This window comes from Bufo gargarizans, chromosome 7 (assembly GCF_014858855.1).
Source record: "Bufo gargarizans isolate SCDJY-AF-19 chromosome 7, ASM1485885v1, whole genome shotgun sequence".
Taxonomy (NCBI): domain Eukaryota; kingdom Metazoa; phylum Chordata; class Amphibia; order Anura; family Bufonidae; genus Bufo; species Bufo gargarizans.
This window is the reverse complement of record NC_058086.1, coordinates 54,962,228-54,976,988: the sequence shown is the minus strand read 5'-3', so window position 1 is coordinate 54,976,988 and position 14,761 is coordinate 54,962,228. Positions and strand designations below refer to the sequence as shown.

At 42.8% G+C, this 14,761-nt stretch overlaps 2 protein-coding genes across 2 annotated transcripts in view; one reads left to right on the top strand and one right to left on the bottom strand.

Annotated features, from left to right (window-relative positions):
* The first annotated feature begins 1,498 nt into the window (after positions 1-1,498).
* On the top strand, positions 1,499-13,099 carry DIO1 (iodothyronine deiodinase 1). The gene is made up of 4 exons (XM_044300436.1): positions 1,499-1,873; positions 11,191-11,334; positions 11,526-11,725; positions 12,894-13,099. The coding sequence occupies exons 1-4, from the start codon at positions 1,531-1,533 to the stop codon at positions 12,957-12,959; spliced, it is 753 nt and encodes a 250-aa protein (XP_044156371.1). The 5' UTR covers positions 1,499-1,530; the 3' UTR covers positions 12,960-13,099.
* Positions 12,849-14,761, bottom strand: part of HSPB11 (heat shock protein family B (small) member 11) — a 5,603-nt gene continuing 3,690 nt past the window's right edge. Inside the window, exon 5 of the mRNA XM_044300437.1 lies at positions 12,849-14,493. Coding sequence (XP_044156372.1) covers positions 14,395-14,493 — 99 coding nt within the window. The 3' untranslated portion in view covers positions 12,849-14,394. The remainder of the gene's footprint in view (positions 14,494-14,761) is intronic.

Genomic DNA, 14,761 nt, shown 5'->3' with positions numbered 1-14,761 from the left:
CAAGGCTCACTTGTATAAATTAAACCATCATTTTTCTCAGCAATGCGGGCACATATGAACATGGGACCAACACAGATGTCTTCAGCTGTCGAGCACACGTGTAACTGGTCAGCTAGTTTTATAGATACAAAACTGCTGACAGATGCCCTTTAAAGAGGAACTCAATTTAGCCAGTGCAACCTGAATGCAGCGCAATCATCTGGTGAGAATTGTAACAGCTACAGGTCACTTTTTCCAAGATATTAATTTGCAAGAACTTAGGGATGTCCATGAGGTGCTGGTGCCTTGATCAGTTGATGGGCTTCGTATTGGTATCTACAATGTTTGCTAGTAGTGATGGACGAACACCTGCCGGGACGGTTCGCGAACCGCAAGTTCGCGGCGGGTCCCTTTCACTTTAATGGCAGGTGAACCTAAAAAACCTTCAGCTCATATTTGCAGCCAATAAATAATTACTAGAAGTGCGCAAATAGTCCCACAACATGGACAGTGACATACCAGATGTATTATTCGAATTTGCGATCTCCATTCATTATTTTTTTCAATGCGAAATATCGGCAATATAATTTTCGCGTACGCGCACACCAGTGATAATTATTTTTTGTTTGTCACTGTGTGTAGCAGAGGGAACGCAGCAAAACAGCAAACAAATGCTGCAGTACCCAAATGCACTATATAGACAGTATATTATTGGTATATAACACCCCGCTTCTGTCCGTTTTTTTGGAGGGCGACTGGTATATCACACCAGTTATAATTATTTTTTCCAATACTGTTTGTCACTCTGTGTAGCTGCAGAACCGCTCACCACTGCTGCACAATACAAATCCACTATAATATACTTTCGATGTTAGAAAGTATATTATAAGCATATTACACCCCTCAGTATGTCACACCTATCGATAGCACACCTATACCAGTCCTTAAAAGGACTTTTGTGGCCCTATTAGCTAGCGTTTTTGTCCCTAACAGTCTGTCCCTGCTCCACAAAGCAACCTCTCCCTACACTGACAAAAGACTGAATGTAAAATGGCGGCCAGATCAGGTCTATTTATAAGGTAGGGGGGTGCCTCCATGTGCAGAAACTTTTCAATTGGCTGTCCTGTACCACCTGATGGATGTGTCATGAGTCAAAGTTCTTCACAATGTAAAAGAATATGGTGGGCGCGAATATAGCCATATGTTCGCATGTTCGGCGAATAGCGAACGAGCAAAGTTCGCCTCGAACCGACCGCCGGGCGAACTGCAAGGCCATCACTAGTTGCTAGATACAATATGGAGGCAAGTTCACTCTAGCCTAGCGATATACATTGCAAGAGTACTTTTTTATTTTCCTTCTACTCTCAGCACGTGTTCTTTTAAGCATGCAGCATGTTTGTAAAAGGGAAATCCCTAGCTTATGCTTGTTGCCAGCAAATATTCCCCCGGAGGGGACAACCTCCATGAAGCAGGTTTAGCCACTAATAAAAAGTACAAAGTACCTTGTGACTTACATTTCCCAGTTCCTAGTTGGGTCAGCTTGTAACAGAGATGTCTGCCCAGCTGATAAAACGTGTAACGCGATGCGTGCAGAAGGGGCTGATCTTCTGCTCTCTTTTTCTATATGTTGTCGTGGGTAAGACCCTCATGTTCCTTGCTCCACAGACCATGGAAACTCTTCTGAAATCTCGCTTTGAGATGACCGGAGCCCAAGTCCCAAAGTTTCAGTATGACGACTGGGGACCCACCGTCTTCACATTCAAATTTTTATGGTCAGTCCTGCAGATTATGTGGCTTCGCCTAGAAGATGAAGCATTTTTGGGGCAAACTGCACCCAATACACCTGTGGTGGACATGAATGGAGAACTTCACCATATCTGGGATTATTTCCGAGGTAAGAACTTGGTGCAAATATCTTCTTCATTCTTGGAAGGATCATGAATAGATACCACGCGTGGACAGGTTCAAAACCTAGATTTACTCTCTTGGACGAGATGATTTGGTCAACATTTTGGGTCTGGTATTATTCTATTTAGTGGAACATGGTGCTTCCCTGGTAGAGGCTATATCTAGGCACAGTTGGAAAAATATCGAAGACCCAAAAATGGAAAGTCTAGTAGAAAATCTAGCAAGGTAGAATACACAAGCAAGATGATGTCCTTCGATGCAGGCTGTGAGTGATGTTAGTGTTTTCCGGCTCCTGCCACAAACAGTCTATTCTTGATATAAAGCACTAGAGTAAAATATATGTAATATTCATGCTTCTCCTTGTTCCCTAGGCTGAGACCTAGGGGTGAATGGTCGGTGTATGCGTGCAGAAGGGGCTGATCTTCTGCTCTCTTTTTCTATATGTTGTCGTGGGTAAGACCCTCATGTTCCTTGCTCCACAGACCATGGAAACTCTTCTGAAATATCGCTATGAGATGTATATTGTTTCTATTAAAAAAAAAAAAGTTAATTGAGTAATTTTTATTAGGTAGGTTGGGTTTTACAGTTTCCTTGTAGTCCATCGTGCAGTTTATCTTGTTGAACTTAAACGCACAAATCCAGTACTAGACTTAAAAAAAATCTAAATATATATAGTTTTTTTCAAACCTGAAATTGCAGTGGAGATTGCCAAGAATTATGCAGTATATTTGCCTTACTACATAAGTTTTTTTTTTTTTTAAACTTTGAACACACCCCTATTAGGTAAACCCATACAGTCATGTCATAGAGGTAAGTTACATTCACAAAAAAAACAACAACGTATGTTTGCGACTTTTTAGACGACCTCGCTAGTTTATGAAAAGGGGACTTGGCGAGGGTGAGGCCACCAGGTCCGCCACTTTTATCTTCATTTATGCCAGTTTTGTTGCATAAATAAAGACAGAAATCAGCTTGGAGCTGTCTGGTGCACAGACTGCCGGGGGGCGCATCTAATATATGACGAGGACAGCGCCTCACCATAAATTAGGTGCATTCTCCGGCAGGGGATATCAAGACTGACGTAGAAAACACTGGTCTTGATAAATCTCCTGCATCATTCCCGATGGCAGTCAGACTCCCCCCCACCCACAACGATCCTCGGCACGAAGAAGCCCCAGCTCAAGTTAACTCTTTGGCTACCGGAGGTTTTTTCATTTTTGCGTTTTAATTTTTCTTCCCTATTTTCCGTGAGCCATAACTTTGTTATATATCCGGTCACATAGCTGTAGGAGGGCTTATTTTTTGCCGGACAAGTTTTAATTTCTAATGCCACCATTAAGTATGGCATAAAATGTAACTGGAAGCAGTAAAAATAAATTCAAAATAGGGTGGAATTGGAAAAAAAAACGCAATGCCTCCACCATTTTACAGGTTTTGTTCCAACAGTGTTTTGTTTACGGCACAACTGACCCATGCCCTTCATTCCTTGGGTCAGTACGATTACAACGATACCCCATATGTATAGATTCTTTATGTCTAAATAGTGTAAAAATAAATGTAAACTTTGAGATTTTTTTATTTATTTTTTATATCCCCATATTCTAACCCCCATAACATTTTTACACTTATGTCTACTGAGCTGTTTAGGGGGGTCATTTTTTGTGGAACAATCTGTACTTTAATTGATACCATTTTGGAGTATGCGTGACTTTTTAATCACATTTTATTAAAATTTTTGGGGTAAGAGAAGTAATGAAAGAATGGCAAATCTTCAATTTTGACCCTTTTTTTCATTACGCCATTCGCTGTATTGGAATTTTTTTTTTCTATTTTAATAGTATGGGCATTTTCGGTCTCGGTGATACCCATTATTATATTTATTGTTATTTAGGTGTTTATTTTTTAATTATATGGAAAGGGGGGTGATTTAAACTTTAATATATTTTAAAAAAAAAGTTAACATTTTTTGTGATCATTATGTGCCTTAATTTTTAATTTTGGTTTATCAGAAATGTTTTATTAGCTTATTTTGCTTACGTTGGCTTACTTTTGCTCATTTCTTATCCTGGCTTGCCATCTGGTGGCCAAAATAAGAATTGCAGCTTGAATACTGTTAGCCTCATCAGTAAGGCTTACAGTATTCAGCGCAACTGCCTATGCCCGGATTGGACACACTGGGTTTTTGTACATTTAGGTGCCATGATCTCACTTGATCACGGCATCTAAAGCATTTAATTACCGCGATCGGCATTATTGCCGGTCACAGTAATTAGCCGCAGGTCTCTGCTGTATAAAACAGCAGAGATCTTACAGCCATGACGCCCGCTGCATGTGCGAGCGGGCGTAATGTCTACACATCTCACCAGCGCCGTACATGTACGGCGCTGGTAGCGAAAGGGTTAAAGGGGTTCTGCCACAAAACGTTCTTCTATTCTACAATTTTCAAACCAGCACCTGGATCTGAATTCTTTCGTAATTGCATGTAACTGAGCTATTCAATGAAACGTATCTGTATAGCGCCACCTGCAGTTTGTTCTGTTCCTTATTTCTTGTCCACCTCATTGAGGTGGTCGTATATGCTCAGTTCCAATCTTTAATTGCCACAAGCCATATCTTCTGTTCTATGTGAGGTACAGGGCTGGTTCTAGCTTTGTTGGAAAGAGATTGTCATGTATTGCATGATGTTTTTTTTACATCAGTAATGCCTTAAAGAGGTTGTCCCATAAAAATATTCTACAGTTTCAAACCAGCACATGGATATCAATTATTTTGTAATTGCATGCAATTAAAAATTTTGCATAGCCACTGAATTATTCAATAAAATGTATCTATATAGCGCCACCTGCAGTTTGCTTGTTTCTTATGTCTTTGTCCTGCTCACTGAGAAGGCCGCACATGCTCAGTTTTATCCTTCAACTGCCTCCTGAGCTGTGATAGGTAGAGCTGAGACACGCCCCCTGAGCTGCAGCAGAAAGGACACGCCCCCTGAGCTGTCAGCTTGATATAAATCTAGCAGAGCAATGAATGTGGAGATCTCTGGATCATGTGAGGAACAGGGCTGGTTCTCTGTTATCGTGTTTTATGTTCATGTTCTGCTCTGTACCTGCCCTGTAGTATGTCATGTTATGTTTCTGGTCTGTTCCTTGCTTGCCTAGCAGTGCGTAACTGCGTCCGATAGCCTGGCAGTGCTTAACTGCTTCAGTTTGTTGTCTGTTCTGTGTCTGCCTTCGTGAGAGGGTCCCTGGCTTCCCCGGAGGGGGAATCACTAGTCTGCATGTATCCCTTGCCTGTATGTATTTGTAGCCTGTTCCGTGCCTTGTATCTCTGATCTGTATCTCTCTTGTCCAGAGCCATAACTTTTTTATTTGTCTGTTCACATAGCCATATGAGGGCTTAATTTCTGCGGGACAAGTTGTACTTTCCAATGCCACCATTTAATATTGCATATAATGTAGTGGGAAGCAAGAAAAAAAACTCCAAATGGTGTGAAATTGCAACAAAAAAAAGCAATTCCACCACAGTTTTACAGTTTTTTTTATTTACGACGTTCAATGTACGATAAAACTGACCGGTTACTTTTATTCTACAGGTCAGTGGGAATCTGGCGATACCTTATATGTATAGTTTTTCTTGCGTTTTGGGAGTGATGAAAAAATCAGTTTTATTTTTTGGCCCCCTTTTTGACACCTATAACATTTTTATAATTATGTGTATGGAGCTGTATGGGGGCAAATTTTTTGCGGGGCAATCTGAACTTTTCATTGATCCCATTCTGGGGTGTGTGACTTTTTGATCACTTTTTATTAAATTTTTTGTAGAAAATGAAGCGACCAAAAGCGGCAAATCGACCATTTGGACCCTCTTTTCCGTTTTGCTGTTGCACTAGCATTGGAGTCTATGAGAAAATTGTTTCCTATGGAGCCCTATTACAGGCAAGGGCTCCATAGGAAATACTGTGCAGCAGCCTCCTGTCATTCACAAAGACAGGGGCTGCTGCACAAAGCGCCGGCTCCTCCGATTGCCGCACGGGTGAGCCGGAGCACCACCGGAAGCACACACTTTCGGTTTTCAGCGCGCTCAGATGCCATAGTCAGGATTGACCACGGCATCTGAGGGGTTAAATGTCCGCGATCTGCATTACTGCCGGTTGCGGATATGAGCAGCGGGTGTTTGCTATAAGAAGCAGGCGGCCACCCGTGGCTATGGCGCCTGCAGCGCTCAGGAGCGGGCTCCATCTTTAAAGACCTGGCCAGCGGCGTACTATTACGGCGCTGGTCGGCAAGGGGTTAAGCAGCTCTTGCTATGTGTTGCTGCTGGTCTGTGTTGCCTTGTCCTGGTTCTCTGACGTCCTGGAGGTCTGCCTGGGGCCTCCGGCACGTGACACTGTGAAAGGAATATGTAAAAGTGACCTCAGTTCCTTCATTCTTATGATCAGTAGCGATCCCGAAGGTCAGCCCCCCACCAGTCATAATAAAATATATAATGGTGGAGAATGAAAACTGTGGGAGCTGCTGGTGCTTTTCGGCAAATGATCCTCTCTACTGGTGGTCTTTCCGGGCTATCAGAGCCTGTTTGCCGCATGTGCATAACCTCACGCAACACCTCCTAATAGCTACGTCCAAAAGACCTAGATGATGGGCAGTTGGTCTAAATGACCATCCTGCTTCCCTCAGTCCAATGATATGCCCCCTTTGCGAACTGTCAAGTGAGCAAAATGGCGTTAAGTTTGTCGTGGAGGCATGTCTAGCAGTCAACAACTTCTCACCAAGAGGTACACTTCCCAAAAGTAGCCTCTGAGAGCCTTTTTATAAAGCAAAAGGGGGAAGCACTTTTACGCCTTCTTGTAGCAAGACCCAGTGTCTAATCAGACCACACCTGTGATCAGTTACATATCTGCCTGAGCCAAAACTGCATTCACTCCGACATTTCTATCTGGGTGTGCTATTTTTAATTTTTTTTGTCAATGAGTGTAATATGTAAGATTTACAGTATTTAAAATATCACAGCTACAACGCAAAGCTCTGATTTTCAGCAAAACTTACACTGGCTCTTGTATGTTTTATGGCGTTTATTAATACGTCCTAGGGGCCCAGTAATTACAATCAGAAAAAAAGAAATGAAAATGAATTGAGAAAACTGGGCAAAGTGATATTTATTTATATGGATTTGCTCCAATAAACTGAAATAATAATAATCTTTATTTATAATAGCGCCAACATATTCCACAGCGCTTTACAATTAGGTCAATAATTAAAACAAGAGGAATGAGGGCCCTGCTCGCAAGAGCTTACAATCTATGAAGAAATAAGGGTGACACAGAAGGTAACATGTGCTTCATTTGTTCAATGGTCCAAAAAGAGGTTCTCCGGGCTTTTAAAGTGTAACTGCCGTTCTAATTTTATTTGTGTAATGTATAGGGGCAGTGATGCTGACCATTTTTGTAATAAACTTTAATTACTGAAATCGTACATTTCTATTAGAAAAATAGCTCTAAAGTGGCCCATTTCGAGCCTTAGCAACGCTCCCCTGTCTTCTGTTTACATAACAGTGGAGACTTGAAGGCTCAACAATAAGGATGAGCAAATTGACTTCGGCTGCTTTGTCCGAAGTGGGTTCGCATAAAACTGTACAGAGGTACCACTTGGAACAGAACCCAAGTCCAGTATCAAGGTTTTTTACGGTAATAATTACTTCACAAAGTTATTACACGAAGTCTCGCGAGGTTTTGCGAAGTAATAACTTCAGCTCATCAGGGCCAATACATTCTAATATTGTACGGAACTCCCGCTTCGTATAGTATTACAATGAAGTTGTATGCGAATCAACTTGTATGAAGCAGCCGAAGTCGATTCGCTCATCCTTAGTCATCAATATCAGATCGGCGGTGGTCCGACAACCGGCACCCTCGCCGATCAGCTGTATGAAGGCATGGCGCGCAGTGTGTGTGCCGTCTCCCTTCTCTCTTCTGCTATGTCTAGACCGCTGCCATACCCCTCTGTTTTTTCCCTAACACTTTTTTTTTAGAACATCCATTCAGAGATTGCAGCTGCACACTAAGGCCTCATGCACACGACCGTTGTGTGCATCCGTGGCCGTTGTGCCGTTTTCATTTTTTTTTTCGCGGACCCATTGACTTTCAATGGGTCCGTGGAAAAATCGGAAAATGCACCGTTTGGCAGCCGCATCCGTGATCCGTGTTTCCTGGCCGTGAAAAAAATAGGACCTGTCCTATTTTTTTCACGGCCAACGGTTCATGGACCAATTCAAGTCAATGGGTCCGTGAAAAATCATGGATGCACACAAGATTGTCATCCGCGTCCGTGATCCGTGTCCGTTTTTTCCTATCATTTCAATGGCAAACTTGACTTTTTCATGTCCGTGGATCCTCCAAAAAACCAAGAAGACCCACGGATGAAAAAACGGTCACGGATCACGGACCCCGTTTTTGCAGACCTTAAAAAAAACGGTCGTGTGCATGAGGCCTAATGGTGCAGCCTCTGAGCTGGGGGCCCGCCATCAGTGACAGTAGGGCAGGGACCGTTCCTGTGTCTCTGCCTTCTAGATTGCTGTATACACACCGCTGAATGAGGGAAATTAACTTTCTAACCTCCTAAAAAAAAAAAAATATTACATTAACAGAATGATGCCAACATAAAGTAGGCAGATGGTGAATGTTAATTAATAAGGATTTCATGAGTTATAACTATCTGTCTTAAAAGGACTATTTTCAAATTTCGAAAATAGTACATTTTTCCAAATTTTCGGTAACTTTGGGATTTTTTAAAATAGATTAAGGTAAAACATATTGACTCAAATTTACCATTAACATCATGTACAATGTGTCACGAGAAAGCAATCTCTGATTGGCTTGGATTAGTAAAAGCATTCCAGAGTTATTACCACATACTGTAAAGTGACACATGTCAGATTCACAAAATTAGGCTTCGTCAGAAAGGGGGCAAATGGCCTGGTCTGGAAGTGGTTAAAGAGAGGGAGCCCAGCGGAGTATCGCAGACCAGTAAGAGAAGGAGCGGGGAACCGGCACCAAGAAGCCGGTAAGGTTAGGGCTAGGTCATGTTCCAGTATATGCAATTCCAGGGCATTTCAGCATTTAGTATATAGTGAAGAGCTTTTGTATTTCTTAGGCCTCATGCACATGGCTGTTGGGCGGCCATGGCCTTTTGAATCCTGCAAGCGGCGGTTCGGCAATCCACGACCGCCGGCTGTGTGCACCACGCATCACAGATGCGGACCCATTCACTCGAATGGGTCCGCAATTCCAGAGATGCGGAATGGAGTCACGGAACGGAACACCGAAAGCACTACGGAGTGCTTCCGTGGTGTTTTTTTCCGTTGTTCTGCACTGCAAATAAATATGACGTCGGACAGACCACAGAGCCATTCAAGTTGAATGGGTCCTGCTCTCTGCACGGATGTTGCCCGTGCATTGGGGTCCCCAATGCACGGAACGGCCGCACAGCGGCCATGTGCACGTGGCCTTAAAGAGAATGTCCTTGTGGAGAGGAACGAACAAAGCAGGAAAATCCATTTATTTACCCACCAGTGATCCAAGCTCTGCAATTTGGCACCAGACCAAACGGTACACAGAGAGAACCCAACTTCCCGTCTATGTATCTCCAGCACTTGTTGAGGAGCCTAGAAAGATCTGTCAGAGCATAGACAATATACAGTAGACAGAACTGGACTTTTTTATGTTTTTTGGCTATGGTACTCCAGATGGGGGATTTTGTAGGTCCCTGTTTCAGCTTTCTAGACTGTAAGAAGGAACAAGAGGCTGTCATTGACGGAAGATACGTGTCACCGAGGTTCCTGGCCTCGGTGACGTAAGAACCAGATTTTTCCCTGAAGTGTCAGTTTTGCAGTTGCAGTCTGACACTTCAGCTGTTAGTATTAGATCCGGGCCGCTTCTTATTGCGAGCAGCCAAAGAGCAGGGTGGGTGGCTGTTCCCCACGGTTCTAGGCTGGGTTTTAGGCTGGGATATAAAAACCAAGCCAGCACGTTCAGCTGTGGTGGATTATCCTTCATGTCAGAGAAGCTGTGTCTTGAGAGCTGCATGCTGGGGAAACAGGCCTCTAACGCTGGGTTCACACCTGAGCGTTTTACAGCGCGTTCCTACGCGCTGTAAAACGCTCAACAAGGAGAAACCAATGATTCCCTATGGGAATGGTTCACACCTGGGCGTTTTACAGCACGTACGATCGCGCTGTAAAACGCCCGACGCTCAAAAAAGTACATGAGCGACTTTGGGGCGTTTTGACGCGCGTTTGTGGCCATAGGACACTGTAGTCAATCACACAAACGCGCGTCAAACGCGCGTTTACTATTACAAAAAACGGGCATAAAAATGCGCGACAAAAACGCGCGTTTGCGCAACGCTCAGGTGTGAACCCAGCCTAAAGCCTGCTGTGGACTGCGGGTGGAAAACTGCTGACCAGGTGAAGGTTTTTTGCACTGTGTACTTTGTGTAATGTGAACAGGCACAAAACTGAACACCATTACTTTTGGCTTGTTTTTCCTTATGTGTGAATAAAACACTAAACTTTGCTTTACAACCTTGTTTTTGCCTCTGTACGGTGTCCGCTTACCCTGCCTACCAGAGCGAATCCCACCACAAGACCTAGACACCCAAAGATAGGATGGGGAATGAGACAGGGTACAACCTAGAACCAAGAAAGAAAGAAGTGATTTTTCTCTTAGCAATCCAGACTTGGTAGGAAGGATAGACTAACCAAAACTGGAAAGAGAAGGGAAGGGGCAGGAGAATTAAGATTTTATTTCAGTATGATGTCTGTCAAGCTGTTGTGAGGCCCCCTGTATAAGTCAAGTGGAGTTGGTACCTTGAAGTCTTCTGGTATATGTTAAACCAATGGTTGCCCCTCATGTTTGCAGGATTTGAGTACTCTCAGGTAATGTCACCAATGTGCTTTTATTTTGCATCTTGTCCAAATTGGAAAGGTCCTCAGATAGTCTTGTCCAGTGTTCCCCAACTCCAGTCCTCAGGTGAATACCTGTGGTAAGTTCTGAAGCACTGACACTAATTATATCACCTGCTCAATAATAAGTAAATCCTGAGCACATGACCGGAAGGTGGGCCCTGAGGACTGGAGGTGAGGAACACTGGTCTAGTCTCAATGGGCTTTGTCACCAGCACAATTCTGGAAAATATATTTTCAGCTACTTTTTTATTTCAAAAAATTTAAAGTAATATCATTCATGTCCCGATAGAAAATGTAGGACGGTGAAACATTTCTTATCTGATTTTTTTAAAAATTTTGCCTCAGGTCAACGTCCTTTGGTCCTCACATTTGGAAGCTGCACATGACCCCCGTTCCTCTTCAGGCTTAGCGAGTTCAATAAGCTTGTCCAGGATTTCAGCTCTGTGGCAGATTTTTTGATTATCTACATCGATGAAGCTCATGCAGAAGGTATGAAGTTACTGATTTAGATTTTTGGTATTCATTATGCTCCTGCAGACTCGTGTCTATGGTATGTCAATGGGAAATGTGTAATGCTTCATTCCCATTTTTGGCGTCACTGCATGGGAACTGCACCCTTCCTGCTGGGTTTCCCCCTAGGACAACTGAGTGAAATGCTTCATTTTTTTTTCCACTTGTAGATGGATGGGCTTTAAAAAACAACATATCAATAAGGAAACATCAGAACATCCAGGACCGGCTTGCTGCAGCTAAACGCCTGTTGGAGGAGCTGCCATCTTGTCCTGTGGTGTTGGATACTATGCAGAATCTGTGCAGCGCCAAGTATGCCGCCCTGCCCGAGAGGCTTTACATTCTGCAAGAGGGTAAAGTCATTTACAAGGTATCTATGTACAAGTGGTGGCACGTGAGGGAATATGTTTTACCAAACTGTCTAGATAACCAAAAGATGAATTATTTATATGGTCTTCTATATAGTGTTTGCTAAGTGATCCACAAAGGGAGTTTTTTTTTTGCACGCTAATTTTAGTTTAACCACTTGCCTACCACCTCATGAAGATATGTGCCCGGCTTCAGTTCTGTTTGTCTGCAACTGTAAGTATAAATGTGCTGAAGACAGCTCGACTCCCTAGAAACAAGTCAGAGGTGCTTTATACCAGTTCTGCCCTTCTGAATGCTGAATACATTGGGCTCAGTCATAGGGGAAGTACCATAAATCTAATGCTTTGGATCCTCAGGGGCAGGGCTTACTGCCGTGGTTATGTACAAGTGATAAATTATATGACTGTAGGATCCGGAGCACTTGGTCTTAGCAGATCAGCTCTATAATGTTGGCATGGAATATGCACGTATTTCCATCTATAACTAGGGCTATGTCAGGGGAAACAGCTGCGTAATCTATAATCTCAGCGGGAAGCAGCACAGCAACAAGCTCATCAATAGGCTGTTAATGAGGTGTTTTTAGCAGTCAGCTGACGAGCTCAGTGAAATGTGGGCTGAGCGACTTTTAGCAGGACACCAAGTCTGGGGAAGAAGCAGGCTGAATCAAGGCCTGTGGAAGCCAGGACCCTCGGATCAAGTGCATCAACCGTCTAAAGCTGAGAAGACGGCAATTAATTATATATATCTCAAAGCCACTAGCCCTACCCACATTGGTAGTCCCACCCATGAGGACCCAGAACTATCATACACCTATATCAAAATGACCATATCGGAAAGGGGAAGCCAGAGGCACACTTCATTTCAGTGCAATTTTATACTATTAAAATTGAAATTACATTTACAAAAACACAAAGCTAAAGCCCAATAGGAAAAATACCCCAAAATTATTAGAATATTCCAACATTAAAATATTTTAAAGCCACCAAACCATAATGCAATAAAATACTCAAGAGAGAAAATACATTGGTAATGATTTGGTTAAAATTTCACATTGAGATTGGATAATAAGAATGATTGCACAAGATAATTGGCGTTACCAGAAATTATGCAACGTGCTAATACGATTGTGTTAAGTGTCTTCATATAGTAATCTGATATTTTATTTACAGGGAAACATGGGACCCTGGGGGTACAAACCAGAGGAGGTACGGACTGTACTTGAGAAAACAAAATAGTCTGAGGCTGGGTGTCACATCCATGATCTCAGCAGAACAAGAGCAATTCCTATCTGTGACCATAGACTGCCCCTTAAAGGTGCTACAAATCAGATTGCAATGAACTGTAAATCCCAGATGCATCACACATGTGCCGCAGGCTTCCATTCAAAAACAGGAGTTACCATTTATTAGTTTGTGATGGTTGTGACCTAAAGCGGTGCTGGCCACAGCCTGATTTTTGCAAATATCTGGAGAGGTCCTGTGCTTTTGGAGAAACAATAAAAATATGATATTGTATCCGTTTTGTTGATTATGGATTCTCTCTTTTTCTTTCTGAATCACTGCGGTCTGTTCGTAGGCCAGTGACTTGGTGTTCGTCAGTCACATAGCTTAGAGTGCTTTTCTGAGGCATTATAACTGATGACCTATTCCAGGATAGGGCATCAGTATCTGATCGGTGGGGATTCGACACCGGGGACCCCTGCCGATCAGCTATTTGAGATGGCACCGGCGTTTGCAGTAGCACTGTGCCCATTCCCTTTCTTGAATGAGCATCATCGTGTTGCCCACAGGCCTCTTCCTATGAAACACACCACCTTTGAGTTACCGTATTTTTCGCCCTATAAGATGCACTCCCCCCCCCCCTATAGTGAGACGAATACTAATGAGCGCTTCTATTTATGGATGCTCTCATTAGTACAGGAGTACCGGGAAGTGGTTCCTGGTCTTTCTCAGCCGCTCACTGTGCTGTGACTGCGCACAGCGTGAGGACATTGGTGCACAGTCACCTCATGCTGTGCGGCAACTGCCGGAGCTGGATCCCTAGAGTGGCTGCGTCCAGAGCAGGAAAGGTAAGTTGATTTATTCTTTTTGTCTGATCTGAGGTCTGAATGGGGGTCCTAACATTAGGGGTTTAATCTGAGTGTCCAAATGGGGGGCCTTATTAACACAAGGGTCTGATCTGAGGTCTAATTGGGGATCTTATTAACAGGAAAGTGAAAAGGCAATGTGTTCTGATAACTTCTCAGTTAAAGACTGTACAGCCAGGTGCACTTTACAATTCGTTGTCCCTTGCATAACTAGTGGTGTTAAGGGTTAAGAATAATAAAATAAAAAAGTTCCAGTAAGGGTCTGATCTGAGATCTGACTAACAATGGGGGTCTGATGAAAAATATATATTTTTTCTAATGTTCCTTCCCTAAAACCTAGGAGCGTCCTATGGGCAGGTGCGTCTTATAGAGCGAAAAATACGGTATTTTATTAGATCAAATTATTCAAACTCAAAATATAAGTATTTATTTCTTGTAGAAAAGTAATGAACATATGTTGGCAAAAAAAAAAGTCCATACATTTCACGTCTTCCTCTTATTTCTGAATCAGTAGCCAGGTCCTACAAAGGTAAGTAAGAATCATGTTCCTGGGTTAGTCCTTTAGCTTCATGGTCGCCCATAGTCTATATCATACTCTCTGCAGATACACTGCGCACTGCGACAAATTGATCGTATCCAGAGAGGATCACAAAGCGCAAATGAATCGCCTGAACCCCAGGAATCTGCAGAAGAGAATTCACAGTTTTATGAGCTACAATCTTCAGAACATTTCTTATCATTACAAGCATATTCCAGCGGTCCCCTATAATATAACCTATGAGCCTCAACCCGATCTAATAAAGACCTATTTTACGGGTTGAGATACGAAGCTAAATGTATGTTATAAAGCGTTGGCACATAATTGCTTTTTGTAGTAGACAATGGACCTCATTTATCAGGAAATCTTTTGACTGCAGACTATTAATATAAGGGTTTTGCAACCAGAGTGAC